This window comes from Tamandua tetradactyla, chromosome 9 (assembly GCF_023851605.1).
Source record: "Tamandua tetradactyla isolate mTamTet1 chromosome 9, mTamTet1.pri, whole genome shotgun sequence".
NCBI classification, from domain to species: domain Eukaryota; kingdom Metazoa; phylum Chordata; class Mammalia; order Pilosa; family Myrmecophagidae; genus Tamandua; species Tamandua tetradactyla.
In genome coordinates this window covers 13,036,402-13,050,446 of record NC_135335.1, presented here as the reverse complement: position 1 = coordinate 13,050,446, position 14,045 = coordinate 13,036,402, and the positions used below count along the sequence as shown (strand labels likewise).

Sequence of the window (14,045 nt, the reverse complement as noted above, 5' to 3'; positions counted from 1 at the left end):
AAAAATAACACTTTTTAAATTGGAAAGGGGATGTTACACCTCAAATGATTCTTTTTCTTTCTTTCTTTATTTTTTCTTTTGGTGATACAGCTTAAGATATTTAACTTTAGTCTTTGCTAAGTTAAATATGCATGGTAAAATGTCTAATAAAAGAATTAAAATAGAGTGTATGATTTCCAATCCAGTAAAAAGAACAAAAGTAGAATAAGAAAATAACAACTAAATTAAAAAGGGGCAGAAATGAGGAGGAAAAGCATAGTAAAAGTGAGACAAATAAAACTTAAAAATTAATAGATTAAAAACGAGGTCTTCCTAGATCACTGATAAATGTAATGGACTAAATTTGCCAATTAAAAAACACTGTCAGATAGGATTAAGCAATCAAACAAGCAAAATTTAATTTAAAAACAAAGAAATATTTGCAACACACCTAAGCATAAAGATATGGAAAGGATATAGATATTGAAATTGAAAAAGATAAACCAGAAAAATACAGCACAAAAGAAACTTCATATAAAAAACTGAACTTTAAGACAAACAACAACATTACTAGAGATAGATTTGGTCACTATTCAATAATAATAAATGGTGGTGATAATGTTAAATAAAATAAAATAAAAGTTAAATTCACCAGAGAGATATAAGAATTCTAAATTAATAGGGGCCTAATAAAATAGTCTAAAATATTTAAAGTAAAAATGACTAAAGCTACAGGAGGAAATTAGACAAATCTATCATTATGATGGGAAGTTTGAACAAAACTCTCTCATTTATGAGTGGGCCAAGGAGGCAAAAAAATTTAGTGAAGATATAGAAGATGTGAACAACATAATTAACAAGTTTGATCACGAATATAAGCAGAATTCTTACTCTGTGAGTAAGGAATACACATTCTACTCGGTACCAGGGGACATTTTAAAAATTGGCCATTTACTACCAAAGGTTGATTTCATTTAAGCCAGTGCTCCTCAAAGTGCCATTCATGATAAGATAAGGAGGTTGCAATAGAATGTCATTTAACATTCTGCTTATTTCTTGTCAAAATTCCATTTCATAAAGGTAGAATTATCCCTATTCAATACTGTATGTTTGAAATTGTAATCAGCTCATCTCCCTGGATGATGTGATTTAGTCAAGAGTGGTTGTTAAACTGGATTAGCTGACAACATGTCTCCACCCATTTGGGTGGGTCTTGATTGGTTTATTGGAGTCCTATAAAAGAGGAAACATTTTGGAGAATGAAGGAGATTCAGAGAGAGCAGAGCAGAACAACATAGCCACGAGAAGCAGAGTCCACCAGCCAGTGACCTCTGGAGATGAAAAAGGAAAATGCCTCCCAGGGAGCTTCATGAAATAGGAAGCCAGGAGAAGAAGCTAGCAGGTGACACCGTATTCACCATGTGCCTTCTCACTTGAGAGAGAAACCCTGAACTTCATTGGCCTCCTTGAACCAAGGTATCTTTCCCTGGATGCCTTTGATTGGACATTTCTATAGACTTGTTTTAATTGGGACATTTTCTCGGCCTTAGAATTGTAAACTAGCAACTTATTAAATTCCTCTTTTTAAAAGCCATTCCATTTCTGGTATACTGCATTCCGGCAGCTAGCAAACTAGAACATTTCTATAAGATCTTGCTATGACAACAATTTAGCTAAACTAAAGAGTATGCTTACTGATATAGTTGATCAGCATTCTGTCTCCAGCTGTACGTCATGTGGGAATTGGTAATAACCCTTTTGCAGACAAGCACTGGCTCACATTATGAATAGCAATGATACAGACCACATGCTTGGACCACAACGTAATTAAGTTAGAATTCACTATCAAAAAGAGAAATTAATTTGGAAATTTTAAAGCACCCTTCTAAATTGTTCATTGGTAAACAAGAAATCATAATGGAATTTAAAATACTTAGAGTTTGTTATGGGTTGAATTGTGACCCCCAAAAAGATATATTGAATTCCTAATCCCTCGTACCTCAGAATGTGGCCTTCTAGGGTCATTACAAATGCAATCAGCAAATTGAAATGAGGTCATATTGGAGAAGGTTGGACTCTTTATCCAGTATGACTGATATCCTAATAGGAAGGAAACCTTCAGGATGGTAGGGAGGGAAGGCAGAGGGCAAACAGTCCAGACTGGGGCTGAGCGTTGAGAGGCTGGCACATGAAAACTGTTATCACCATACCATTCACCACTGTGCCACCACTTTCAACTTTGGAACTAGTATAGGATGACTTCCACCAAAACAGGAGAGCAAACCCTGAGAGAGAAAGGAGACAGAGAAACAAAACAGATTCCAACCCAGGAGAAAGGGAAATGGTATTTCAAGTACAAAAGCAAAGCAAAACCACCAGACAATGGCAGTGTAGTACCATGAAGAACAGCCATTCCAGAGGTGCGGACCTTCCTGGCAACGTGGGACAGAAATCCTGGAATGAGCTGAGACTCAGCATCAAAGAATTGAGAAAAACCCTAGAATAAGCTGAGACTCAGCATCAAGGGATTGAGAAAAACCCTAGAATAAGCTGAGACTCAGCATCAAGGGATTGAGAAAACCTTCTCGACCAAAAGGGGGAAGAGTGAAATGAGACAAAATAAGTGTCCATGGCTGAGAGATTCCAGAGTCGAGAAGTCATCCTGGAGGTTATTCTTATGCATTAAGTAGACATCACCTTGTTAGTCAAGATGTAATGGAGAGGCTGGAGGGAACTGCCTGAAAATGTAGAGCTGTGTTCCAGTAGCCATGTTTCTTGAAGAAGATTGTATAATGATACAGCTTTCACAGTGTGACTGTGTGATTGTGAAAACCTTGTGTCTGATGTTCCTTTTATCTACCTTGTCAACAGACGAGTAAAACATATGGAATAAAGATGAATAATGGGAACAAATGTTAAAATAAAGTTAGATTGAAATGCTGGTGATTGGTGAGGGGGAGGGGTAAGGGGTGTGGTATGTATGAATTTTTTTCTGTTGTCTTTTTATTTCTTTTTCTGAATATATGCAAATGTTCCAAGAAATGATCATGATGATGAATATGCAACTATGTGACGATATTGTGAATTACTGATTATATATGTAGAACGGAATGATCAAAAGTTAAGAGTGTTTGCGTTTGTTTGGTGTTTTTTAGTATTTAAAAAAAATTAAAAATAAAAAAATAAACCCTTTCTACCAAAAAAAAAAATTGGGGCTTATATTGTAAGTCCTTATAGCAGCCACACTTAGTCTGAAGTTGTAAGTGTATTTCTAGTTTCTGAGATACTGAGCTGTACCTGGAGCAGCTGGTATTTCCCTGGGCCTTTCAGTAACTCTGTGACACCTAAGATCCCAAATGGAGTGCTGCAGCCCTGAAAGTTAGCATAACTATATACAATAACAATTAAAGTAACCAAAAAAGGGATCAGGCAATGTGAGATAAAAACAAAGTCAGTCTGGCTGGGACAAAGGTAAATCAGAATGCAGGGTAAAAGATGACAGTGTGTGTACTCTAGACCTTCACCTACTGTATGAGACCAAAGGCAGAGGGTGCATTATGTCTGGAACTTAAATTTTCTGTAACACACAACCTAAATTGACCTGTCTGGATAGCTCATTTAAGCAACCCAAGCTCCTGGAGTCCAGAACAGGAATGAGGCCTTGTAATTCTATATAGCTTAATGTAATACCAGGATACATCTCAGACTATGGTGGGCAAATAATTAAAAAGCATTGATAGACATTATATAGATATCCCCTTTTTAGTTTATGGTGTATTGAAGTGGCTGGAGGGAAGTACCTGAAACTGTTGAGCTGTGTTCCAGTAGCCCTGATTCTTGAAGATGACTGCACAGCTATATAGCTTTTACAACGTGACTGTGTGATTGTGAAAACCTGTGTCTGATGTTCCTTTTATCCAGGGTATGGACAGATGAGTTAAAAATATGGATAAAAGATAAATAAATAATAGGGGTGACAAAGGGTAAACTAAATTGGGTAGATGGAAATACTAGTGGTCAATGAGAGGGAGGAGTACAGGTAATGGCATGTTTAAGTTTTATCTTTTTCCTTTTTATTTCTTTTTCTGGAGTGATGCAAATGTTCTAAAAATGTATCATGATGATGAAGACACGACTATGTGATGACATTGTGAGCCAGTGATTGTACACCATGTATGGATTGCATGTGTGTGAAGATTTAGCAGTAAAATATTTTAAAAAAAATTTTTTTTTAAGTGTTGGTAGAGTCCTTTGAGGGTCTAAAGGAAAAAAATGGAGCCATTAAACTTTCCTGTCTGGGAAACCCTGGGTATTCTCTCAACCACTGGGGACTCCCAAGAAAATAGGCCAACCCTGGATTTTGAGGACTGATTTATAAAACTCATTTCTGTAGTGGAGAAGCTAAAACTACCTATAACAAGGCCTAAGAGTTGCTTCCAGGAAGCCTCTTCGCTACTCAGGTGTGGTCTCTCTCTCAAAGGTCTGCTCTGCAAGGAAAATCATTACCTCTCCCCTTATGTGGGACATGACATTCAGGGGTGAAAATTTCACTGACAATGTGGGACATGACGCTCAGGCATGAGTCTGGCCCTAGCACCACGGGAAGTATAATAAAATAAGGCATCAGTGGCTAAAAGAGATCAGAGTCGAGAGGCTGTTTTGGAGGCTGCTCTTATGCAAGCTTCAGTTAGATAGTGCTAATTGCTATGATTTGCTAAGCCCCAATCAACATCACTCCTGTTGGCTCTTTAGAACACCTAAGGCTCAAACTGAGGCTTTGCAAAAGTTTAATGCACTGAGTTTGCTTTCCTGGAACTTACAATTTACAAAGGGTTTGTAGGCCAGACAAATCCTGAAACCCAGAGGGACCCGCCTCTCCAAGATTATAAACTGATTATATTGTCCTGTCCTTTAGTATCGACACCTCTCCCCAACATGAAAAGGCAGAATGGGCATTGCCCAAAGATCCCTAAAGATTGGGAGAAGGCTCAAAGGAGAAGGAGGAGGTATAACAGAGAAAATGAGATTTAATAAACAAGTGTGACTGCTGAATCATTATATTGCTATTTCTTTTAGCTTCCAACTGTTTTAAAGCAGATAGAATGAAAAATCTGAAATAGTGGAATGGGAGCCCATAACAAACTCTGAAATCTGTTTTGTAACTACTTGTTGAAGTGTACTTTGAAAATTATTAGTTTTTCTTTCTTTTCTTTGTATATATGGTATATTTCACCATTAATAACACAATAAAAAATAAAAATAAATGCTTTGAATAAATCTAACAACAGATGTCCCAGATTATGGAGAGAGTTTTAAGTCTGGATATAAATTATGAAAGTTTAATCACAAAACCTAAATTATTATGTATAATCTAAATGATTATAATTCTATAAACATCAAAGTTGATATAAATTATAAAACTGTATACTTAATAAAGATGTCAATTCTCTCCAATGGGGTCTGTGGATTCAATACAATTGCAATAAAAATTCCAGGAGGTTTTTATTCTCAAGGAAGGGTAGCATTGCTTTAAATAAGCTATAAAAAGTGCTAACCAGAAAATAAAAGATTGATCAATTCAACTACACTAAAATTGAGAACTTCTTTTCATCAAAAGACCTATAATACAATAAAAAGATGTCACAACCAAATACAAGTTTTGTATCTAGAATATACAAAGAACTACAAGTTGATTAAAAAGATATAAATCACTAGAAAAACAGTCAAAGACAGCAATATGAGTTTTACAGAAGAGGAATTACAAATGGCCAATAAAGTTTTGAAAAAATGCTTAAGCTCAAAAGCACATTTGCAATCAGGGAAATGCAAAGTAAAACCACAGGGAGATGCCATTTTACACTCATTCAACTGGCATAACCTTTCAAATCTGATAATAAATGATGTGCCAGATGTGGATTAATGGGAACTAGAGTGCTGACAGGAGTGTTAATTGGTGCAAACACTTTGGTAAAATATCAGGAATTCCCTGGCCAAAATGAACATTTGGATATGCTATAACTAAGCAGTTCTACTTCCAGGTATAGACCCTAGAAAAGCTCTGTCAAGTGTAAAATGCACAAGAGACTGTTCATAATAATAACAAGCAGTGAGCAATCCAAATGTCCAGCGAGCACGAACTGGATAAATGCACTGTGTTTATGTATCAGTTTCTTACAGCTGCTATAACAGATACCACTAATGGCACTGCTTAAAACAACAGAACTTTATTTTCTCTGTCCTGGAGGCCAGAAGTCTGAAATTGCTATCGCTGACCCAAAATCAAATATCAAAAGTGTTTTGATAAAAAAAAAAGTGAGGAGAGGAGAAAAGAACCGGGTTCTTGATGGTATTCTGTATTCACTCAATCACACTACCTCTGGATTTTCCAATTATATATGCCAATAAATCCTTTAACAAGCTTGAGATGAGGATCTGGAGCAAGTAGCTTAGAAGAGTGCATTACCAAGCCAGTTTCCACTGTGGGCAACTGGAGCTCGCTCCCTTGGGACCTCTGGGTGCAGTTGGAACATCCCCATAAAGGCTGAGGTAGCTGGGTATTTCTAGAGCAGCTCTCCATCCTGCATTAGCTAAGGGCTGTTTCTGGGGTATTACCTTCTGGCCCTGCCAGTTTGTTGGTGTGCTGGCTAAGAGTGCTCCCACAGCCAGGTAACAAAAGCCCTGAAGCAGAGACTCCATGTTCACAGATAGCAGAAGCAGCCTTCCTGATCTAGAATGAATGCTCAGGGGACACAGATAGGACACCAACAGCTTCTGCTACAGATGGTTGTTCTGCTGGGAGTTTTGTGGCCAGCAAAGCCTAAACTATTTACTATGTGGCCCTTTACAGAAAATCTTGCTGACTCCTGAATGTGTCTGAAAACAGACACTTTCTAAGTAGCTGGCTGCAGTGGAGCAGAATATCCTTGGGCGTCCTTTCCTGGAAGGTGGGCTCATGGAAATACACTCCAGGTGGGTGAGCCCATCTGTGTTTAGAGGTGGATGTGTGGACATGTGCCCGAGTATGTCCAGTGCTGAGATCATCAGAGTTGGACCTGCTCAGAAGGTCCGATCCCACCAGAGATGACCCATCAGATACAAGGCATATCCCCTTTCACTAGGCAACTTTTTGGTGGGGATTTATCCAAAGGAAGCAACAGAGGGCACTTCTCAATGCAGAGCAGCAGCCCAGGTTCAGGGCCCACCCCCTGGATTCCATTCCTAGCTCCTGTGTTCTGCAGCAACTATTTAACTTCCCTGTGCCCCAAGGTTCTCATCTGTAAAGCAGGAATAAATCAACACCTGCCTCAAGGGTGGTTGGAGGCATTAAATGTGGGTCATGCAGAGTAAACAGCCTTATGCGTTAACTGTCATTAAAATCAACATCCTTTGCAAAGACAAAATGTTGGAAATAAAGATTCAACCGCAGGGACTGGTTGAATATATTCTAGTAATTGACACACTGAATTATTGTACAGCCACTATAGAAGTGTAAATGACACTACGGAAGTGTAACCATTGACACAGAGATTTGTTCATGATATAGTGTTCAACAAGATGGATTAAAGAAACAGAAAATCAGGGCTGTGCACCCTCCAAAGGCTCTTGGAGAGAATCCATTCCTTACCTCTTCCAGTTTCGGGGGGCTGCTGGCATTCCTTGACTTGTGGCCCCATCACTCCAATCCTTGCCTCAGTCTTTACATCACCTTCTCTTCTTTTGTCTGTGTCAAGTCTTCCTCTTCCTTTTATAAAGACACATTTGATTGTATTTATGGCCAATCCTGATAATCCCAAATAATATCCCCATCACAGGAGCCTGACCTTAATTAAATCTCAAATACTGTTTCCATATAGGGCATTTATAGGTCCCAAGGATTAGGACCTGATATCTTGGGGGTAGGGTGGGACATTTTCAGCAATCATAAGTCTGCCCTAGCCCCAAAAGCTTCACATCTGTCCTATATGCAAAATACATTGACCCCTAAAAGTCTCGTCCCATTACAAGCATCAAATCAAGTCCAAAATAGAATGTGAATATCATGAGCTTAAAATCTCAAATCTCATCATGCAAGTAATCTAAAACAGGTCTGGTGGGTATGATCCACCTTAGGGCAAAATTTCTCTCCATCTCTGGGCCTGTGAAACCAGAAAACAAGTTATCTGTTCCCAAAATACGATGGTGAGACAGGCATAGCATAGCAGCTTAGACACTCCCATTCCAAAAGGGAGAAAATGGATGGAAGAAAAAAGTCATCAGGTTCCAAGTCCTGGGAATAAATCCGGTGCAGCCTGAAGATCCAGCCTCTGGGTCTGAGACCGCAGCACGTTTCTGCTCTTGGAGTCACTGCTCCTTTTTTCTTGAAAGGTAGCACACGTTGGCAGTGGATCATTTTACCAGCCTATTCGCTGCCTGTAGAATTTTAGGAGCCCAACAGCCTTTCATTATTTCATTTTTGTCCCTTTCAGTCCAAGCTGGTATTGCTTCTCTATATGTAACTACCCAAAACCTGAGGGTCTTCTGTGCAATCACAGGGATTCACACCTTTAGACAAGATAGTCTTCTACCCTCTTTCCTGGACCATCCCGCCTCCATTCCTGCCTTCTGCAGAGATGGTTGAGCAGGTCCAGGAGACACACATCTAATCCCCTCAGCATTAGCTTTCCAGCCACACCCTTGACCTTTCCTTCAGAGCCTACTTCCCTAATGGTGACTCTCCTGATTTTGGCATCTTTTGCAGCTCACGTTCTCTGAAATTTTCCCAAGTCATCATGTGTTGGTTCCTTTTGGTTTAACAGCTCTTTCTTTGAATTTCTGCCTTTCTTCTTGAAAGAAGAAAGAAGCAAGAAGAATCAAGACCACATCTTCAATGCTTTTCTTGGAAATGTCCTCAGCTAAATATCTAAATTCACCACTGCCAAGTTCTGCTTTCCTCATGACTGTAGCATATAATTTGGCCAGGCTTTCTGCCACCACATAGCAAGGATCTCCTTTCCTCCAGTTTCCAATAATATTGACCTCTTTTCCATCTGAGCCCCTTACCTGGCAGGGTCTCTAACACTTGGATACCGTTTCTTCCAAGCAATCTGGGCTTTTCTATCAGGCTTGACAAGATTCTTCCAGCCTCTAGCCATTACCCAATTCCAAAGCCACTTCCACATTTTGGGTGTTTGATACAACAACATATTTCTTTGTTAGAGAAGTTGTAGGTTTACCAAAATATCATGCATAACAAATGTTCCAAGAAATGATCATGATGCTGAATATGCAACTATGTGATGACATTGTGAATTACTGATTATATATGTAGAACAAAATGATCAAAATTTATGAATATTTGTGTTTGTTTGGTATTTTAAAAAAATGAAAAAATTAATAAAGGGCGGGCCACCGTGGCTCACTGGCAGAGTTCTCACCTGCCATGCCAGAGACCTGGGTTCGATTCCCGGTGTCTGCCCATGTTAAAAAAAAATTAATAAAAAAAAGAAAATATCATGCATAAAATGCATAAAATATCCCACATGCCATCCTATTATTAATGCCTTGCATTAGTGTGGTACATTGGCTACCAGTCATAAAAAAACATTTAAATAATTGTACTGTTAACTATAGTCCATCGTTTACATAGGTCTCACTATTTGTGTTGCATGGTCATATGTTTTTTTTTATTTTAATTCTAGTAACATATATAACCTACAGTTTCCCCCTTTAACCACATTTAAATCTATAATTCAGGGCTGATAATTCCATTCACAGCGTTGAGCATCCCACTCTTGGTCCCAAATATGTATTAGTTTCTGAATTATGTATCCCAACAAGTGTTTTTAATCTTAATCTGAACCCCCCTGGGTGTGAACCCATTTTAAATAAAGCCTTTTGCAGATGTTATGTTTAGTTAAGGGATTGGAGAACTGAACCAGGTGGGATTTAGTCCAGATCATTGGATGCCTTATAAAGAGACCATGGAGGCCACAGGAGCTAGAAAGAGAGGACATTGCCATGTGATGGGAGGCAGAAAAATAAACCAAGGAACCCTGAGGATGGTCGGGGTCCAGAAACAACAGTTTTCAGGCGAGGGGAGGGGTGGGGAGCAAGCCTTGTGCATACCTTGATTTGGGACCACTAGCCTCAAAACTGGGAGTCAATAAATTTCCATTGTTTATAGCAACCCATTGTACGGTATTCGTGATAGCAGGTCAGACCAACGAAGATAGCTCCCTATGGCTATTGTACAAATTAACACAAACTGAGTGACGTAAAACAACGGGAATTTATTTGCTTACCATTTGGGAGACCAGAAGTCTGAAGTCAGTATCACTGTGTCCAAAATAAAAATGTCATCGGGGTCATGCCCCTGCCGGAGGCTCCAAAGAGAATCCATCCCTCGCTTCTTCTTGCTTCCAGTGGCTGCTGGCATTCCTGGGCTTAGAGCCGCTTCACTCCTGTCTCTTCTTCAATCTTCACTTTATCCTCTGTTGTCTGTGTCCAATCACCCTCTGGGTCCCTCTCATAAGGATACATGAGGTTGCATTTAGGGCTAACCCCAATATTCCAAAATAATCTTCCCATCTCAAGATCCTTACCTTAATCATACCTCAAAGACCCTTGTTTCTACATATGCTAACATTGACCAGTTCCAGAGCTTGAGGCCTGATGTGTTTGGGAGATATCTTTCAGGCAATCACAGTTATGTTCATACAATGGAATATTACACAGTGGTGAAAGCAAATGAATTCCAGCTACATATAAGACAGGTGGCTCTTAGAGACATAATGTTGATGGACTAGAAAAACATCCTAGAAGATGATATATTTTACTATCTAACATTCTATTCTACTCTCTTTTAATTTATTTAGTGTCTCTTATTTGTGTCCCCTTCCAGAATCTAAACTCCGTAAGAGCAGGGCCTTTGTTTGCTCACTGCTGCATACATAGTGCTTTGAAGAGTGACTACCAGGTAAAAGATGCCCAATAAATATTTGTCAAATGAACTATTACAATGGATATTTATGAGGACTGTTATAAATAAGTGAAAAATCTTATGGTACAGCATTACATTAAAAAATGTTAAATTATATATACCGAGTAATTATTTTTCTGTAAAGGACCTTTATGCCAAAAAAAAATAAAAAGACTGGGATGCCAGCAAAAAGGTGGAGTAGGGAACTCCAAAAAGTTCATTCTTCCACAACAGCAGCTAATAAACAGACCAAACTGTCAGGCTCAACCTTTTCAGAATTTCAGAGACTAGTCAAAAGTTTACAGCAACCATGCAAACAATCAGAAAATAAACAATGACTCTCAGTAAGAGAGATGTGTGGCATTTTAACTTACTCTGACACTGTCCTCTGCTCCTTATCTCAGCAGTAGCCTTAAAGACAATAACCCACATTCCCAGAATAAGTTCCTAGAATCACAGGGAATCAAGGGGTCTTATTCTTAAAGAATTGTGGTTGTTTGTTTTGACCTTTCTGATGGCTCCCTGAAGGTCCACTTCATAGCTCTTGATTTTATTTTGCCAAACTCAGAACTCTCCCAGGCCTGAAAAGGCTTACCCATGGAGCATTTGTCAAACACACTGAAGGCAAATGTATTAACTGGTACCACCTGGGGCAAGAGAAAACAGTTGGGGCATACAGTAGAAAAACCAAACCAGTAGCTTAGGTGGGAAAGCTGGGGAATGAGATGCTTCGGGAAATAAGGACTTTAAAAAGCTCCCACATATTCCTGGGAATCTAGGAAGTCCATGCATGTGGGCAGGGCTGGGCACATGCTCAGAAAAAGACCTGAGAAGACCTAAATGCTCAACTCTGGTTGACCGTCAGACTCTGTGCAAGCAAGAAGTAAAAGTTAAAGCAGACTTATAAACTTCCCGGCTGAGTGTTGAAGGCATACACCAATACACCTACAGAATCCATCGGCAAAGATGGGGAGGTTTTTGTTGTTAAGGAAATTGCTTTGGAATCACCAGCTGACCACTAAGCTAATGAACAAAAGACTTGAGTGGCCACACATGGCAAAGAATATAAACCTTAAAAAACAATTCAGAGAGTAGAAATTATGGTTAAGAAATAAATAATAGGGGGAACAAAGGCTAAAATAAATTGAGTAGATTTGAAATACTAGTTGTCCAATGAGAGGGAGGGGTAAAGGATATGGCATGTATGAGTTTTTTCTTTTTTCTTTCTTTTGCTGGAGAGATGCAAATGTTAAAAAAAAATGATCATGGTGATGAATATACAACTATTTGATGATATTGTGAGCCATTGATTGTAACCATATCAAGAATGTTTGTATGCTTGTTTGTTCTTTGAAAGGAAGTAAAATATAATAATAATTCAAAAAAGTCACTAAAACAAACAACAACTGCTACAGAAACAAACAAACAACAGCAACAACAAAAAACACAAAAAGAGGGAAGACTCTAGCTTCCAGAGTTGCCTCATTATAATATTCAAAATGTCCATTTAGAACAAAAAATCAGGAGATATGCAAAGAAACAGGCAACTATGGCTATACACAGTCAAAATAGAAATGAATAAAAACTGTCTCTGAAGAAGCACAGACATCTGACTTAGTAGGCTAAGACCTGAAATCAACCACTTTAAATATGATCAGGAAAGTAAAGGAAACCAGGAGAGTGATACCTCAGCAAACAGAGATGACCAACAATGAGACAGCAATTATAAAAATGAACCAAGTAGAAATTCTGGAGCTAAAAAGTAGAGTAATGAAAGGAAAATTTTGCTAGAGGGGTTCAATAGAAGATAAAAGTGGGCAGAAGAAAGAATTGGCAAACTTAAAGATAGGTCTTTGGAGATTACCTAGTCTCAGAAGAAAAAATAAGGAAAATTTAAAAAAGGAGCAAAGTGTGAGACCTGTGTGACCCATAAAACATGCTACTCTATGTAAAATAGAAGGCTAAGAAGGAGAAGAGGGAGAGAAAGGGGCAGAAAGCATACTTGAAGAAAAAATGGCTGAAAACTTCCCAAATTTGATGAAAAGTATGAATCTACACATCCAAGAAATTCAACAAATAGGATAAATTTTTTAAAAAGAGAGAGAGAGAGATTTCTGGGAAGATGGTGGAATAGGATAGGCTGAGTTCACCCCTGCTCCAGGGAACAGCTAGAAGAGTGACAGGAAAATGATGAGGACAGCAGTTTCAGGTTGCAAATGAACTGAGGGGTCTTCTACACGCATAGGGAGGTCCTGGATGAAAAAGCTGAGACTTGAGATGCAGAGAACAGGGTGCGGGGCTCTACTGGGAATCCACAGGGGGCAAAAGGCTGCACCCAAAGAAGTGCCTGTCCCCCAGGTAGCTTGGGATATCAGCAGCAGCTCTGCTGCTCAGAGTTCCCTTGGGGAACACAGAAGCCTGTAAATGAGATTTTCCTCCTCATAAAGACCTTCCAACACGTGCATTGAGCCTCCCGTGCTCCATCTGCCTACAACCTGTGCACCCATGACCCACCTAGCCCTGACTCTTGCATTCTGCACCCCTCACACCCCATGCACACGTGCACTTGTGCACACATGCACCCACTCCCATCCACCTCCGCCCTGGTACCCCATCTACTCTGCAACTTGTGCACCAGCATCCTGCCTCCCACCCCCATGCATGTGCATATCCATGACCCGCCCCCCCTCACCTATGCCCCCCTTGTACCCTGTTCATATGCTCATGTGCACACCCACACACTGCGCCACACCCCCCTGTGACCTGCACCCTGACCCCCACAGTCTGTGCTCCACTGCCTCATGCATCATGCACCCACAACCATGCACCTGTGCCCCATGCTCCCACTCCCTGCGCCCAACCTCCCAGTACACCAGTGCCCTGACCCCCCTCACTCTGGCCCCATGTCTCACACACCTGCACATCCCCCATGATCTGCCTCTCTCTGCACTCTGCCGCCATGTCCCCTGCGCTGGGCCCTGCCCCTGCACTTCAAGGCCAGCCTGCATGGCACCTCCCCCTGTCCACTGTGCCCTTCCCTGTGACCCCAAGCTCTGTGCCTCATGCTCCAGGGCACCAGTGAAGCACCCCTACTCCATGCCCCACCCCA

General features: G+C 40.0%; 1 protein-coding gene across 1 annotated transcript in view; it reads right to left on the bottom strand.

The window, feature by feature from the left end:
• The window catches only part of RAB3IL1 (RAB3A interacting protein like 1), a 36,889-nt gene extending 29,147 nt beyond the window's left edge, over nucleotides 1-7,742 (bottom strand). Inside the window, exon 1 of the mRNA XM_077116008.1 lies at nucleotides 7,604-7,742. Coding sequence (XP_076972123.1) covers nucleotides 7,604-7,632 — 29 coding nt within the window. The 5' untranslated portion in view covers nucleotides 7,633-7,742. The remainder of the gene's footprint in view (nucleotides 1-7,603) is intronic.
• Between the last annotated feature and the right edge of the window lie 6,303 nt (nucleotides 7,743-14,045).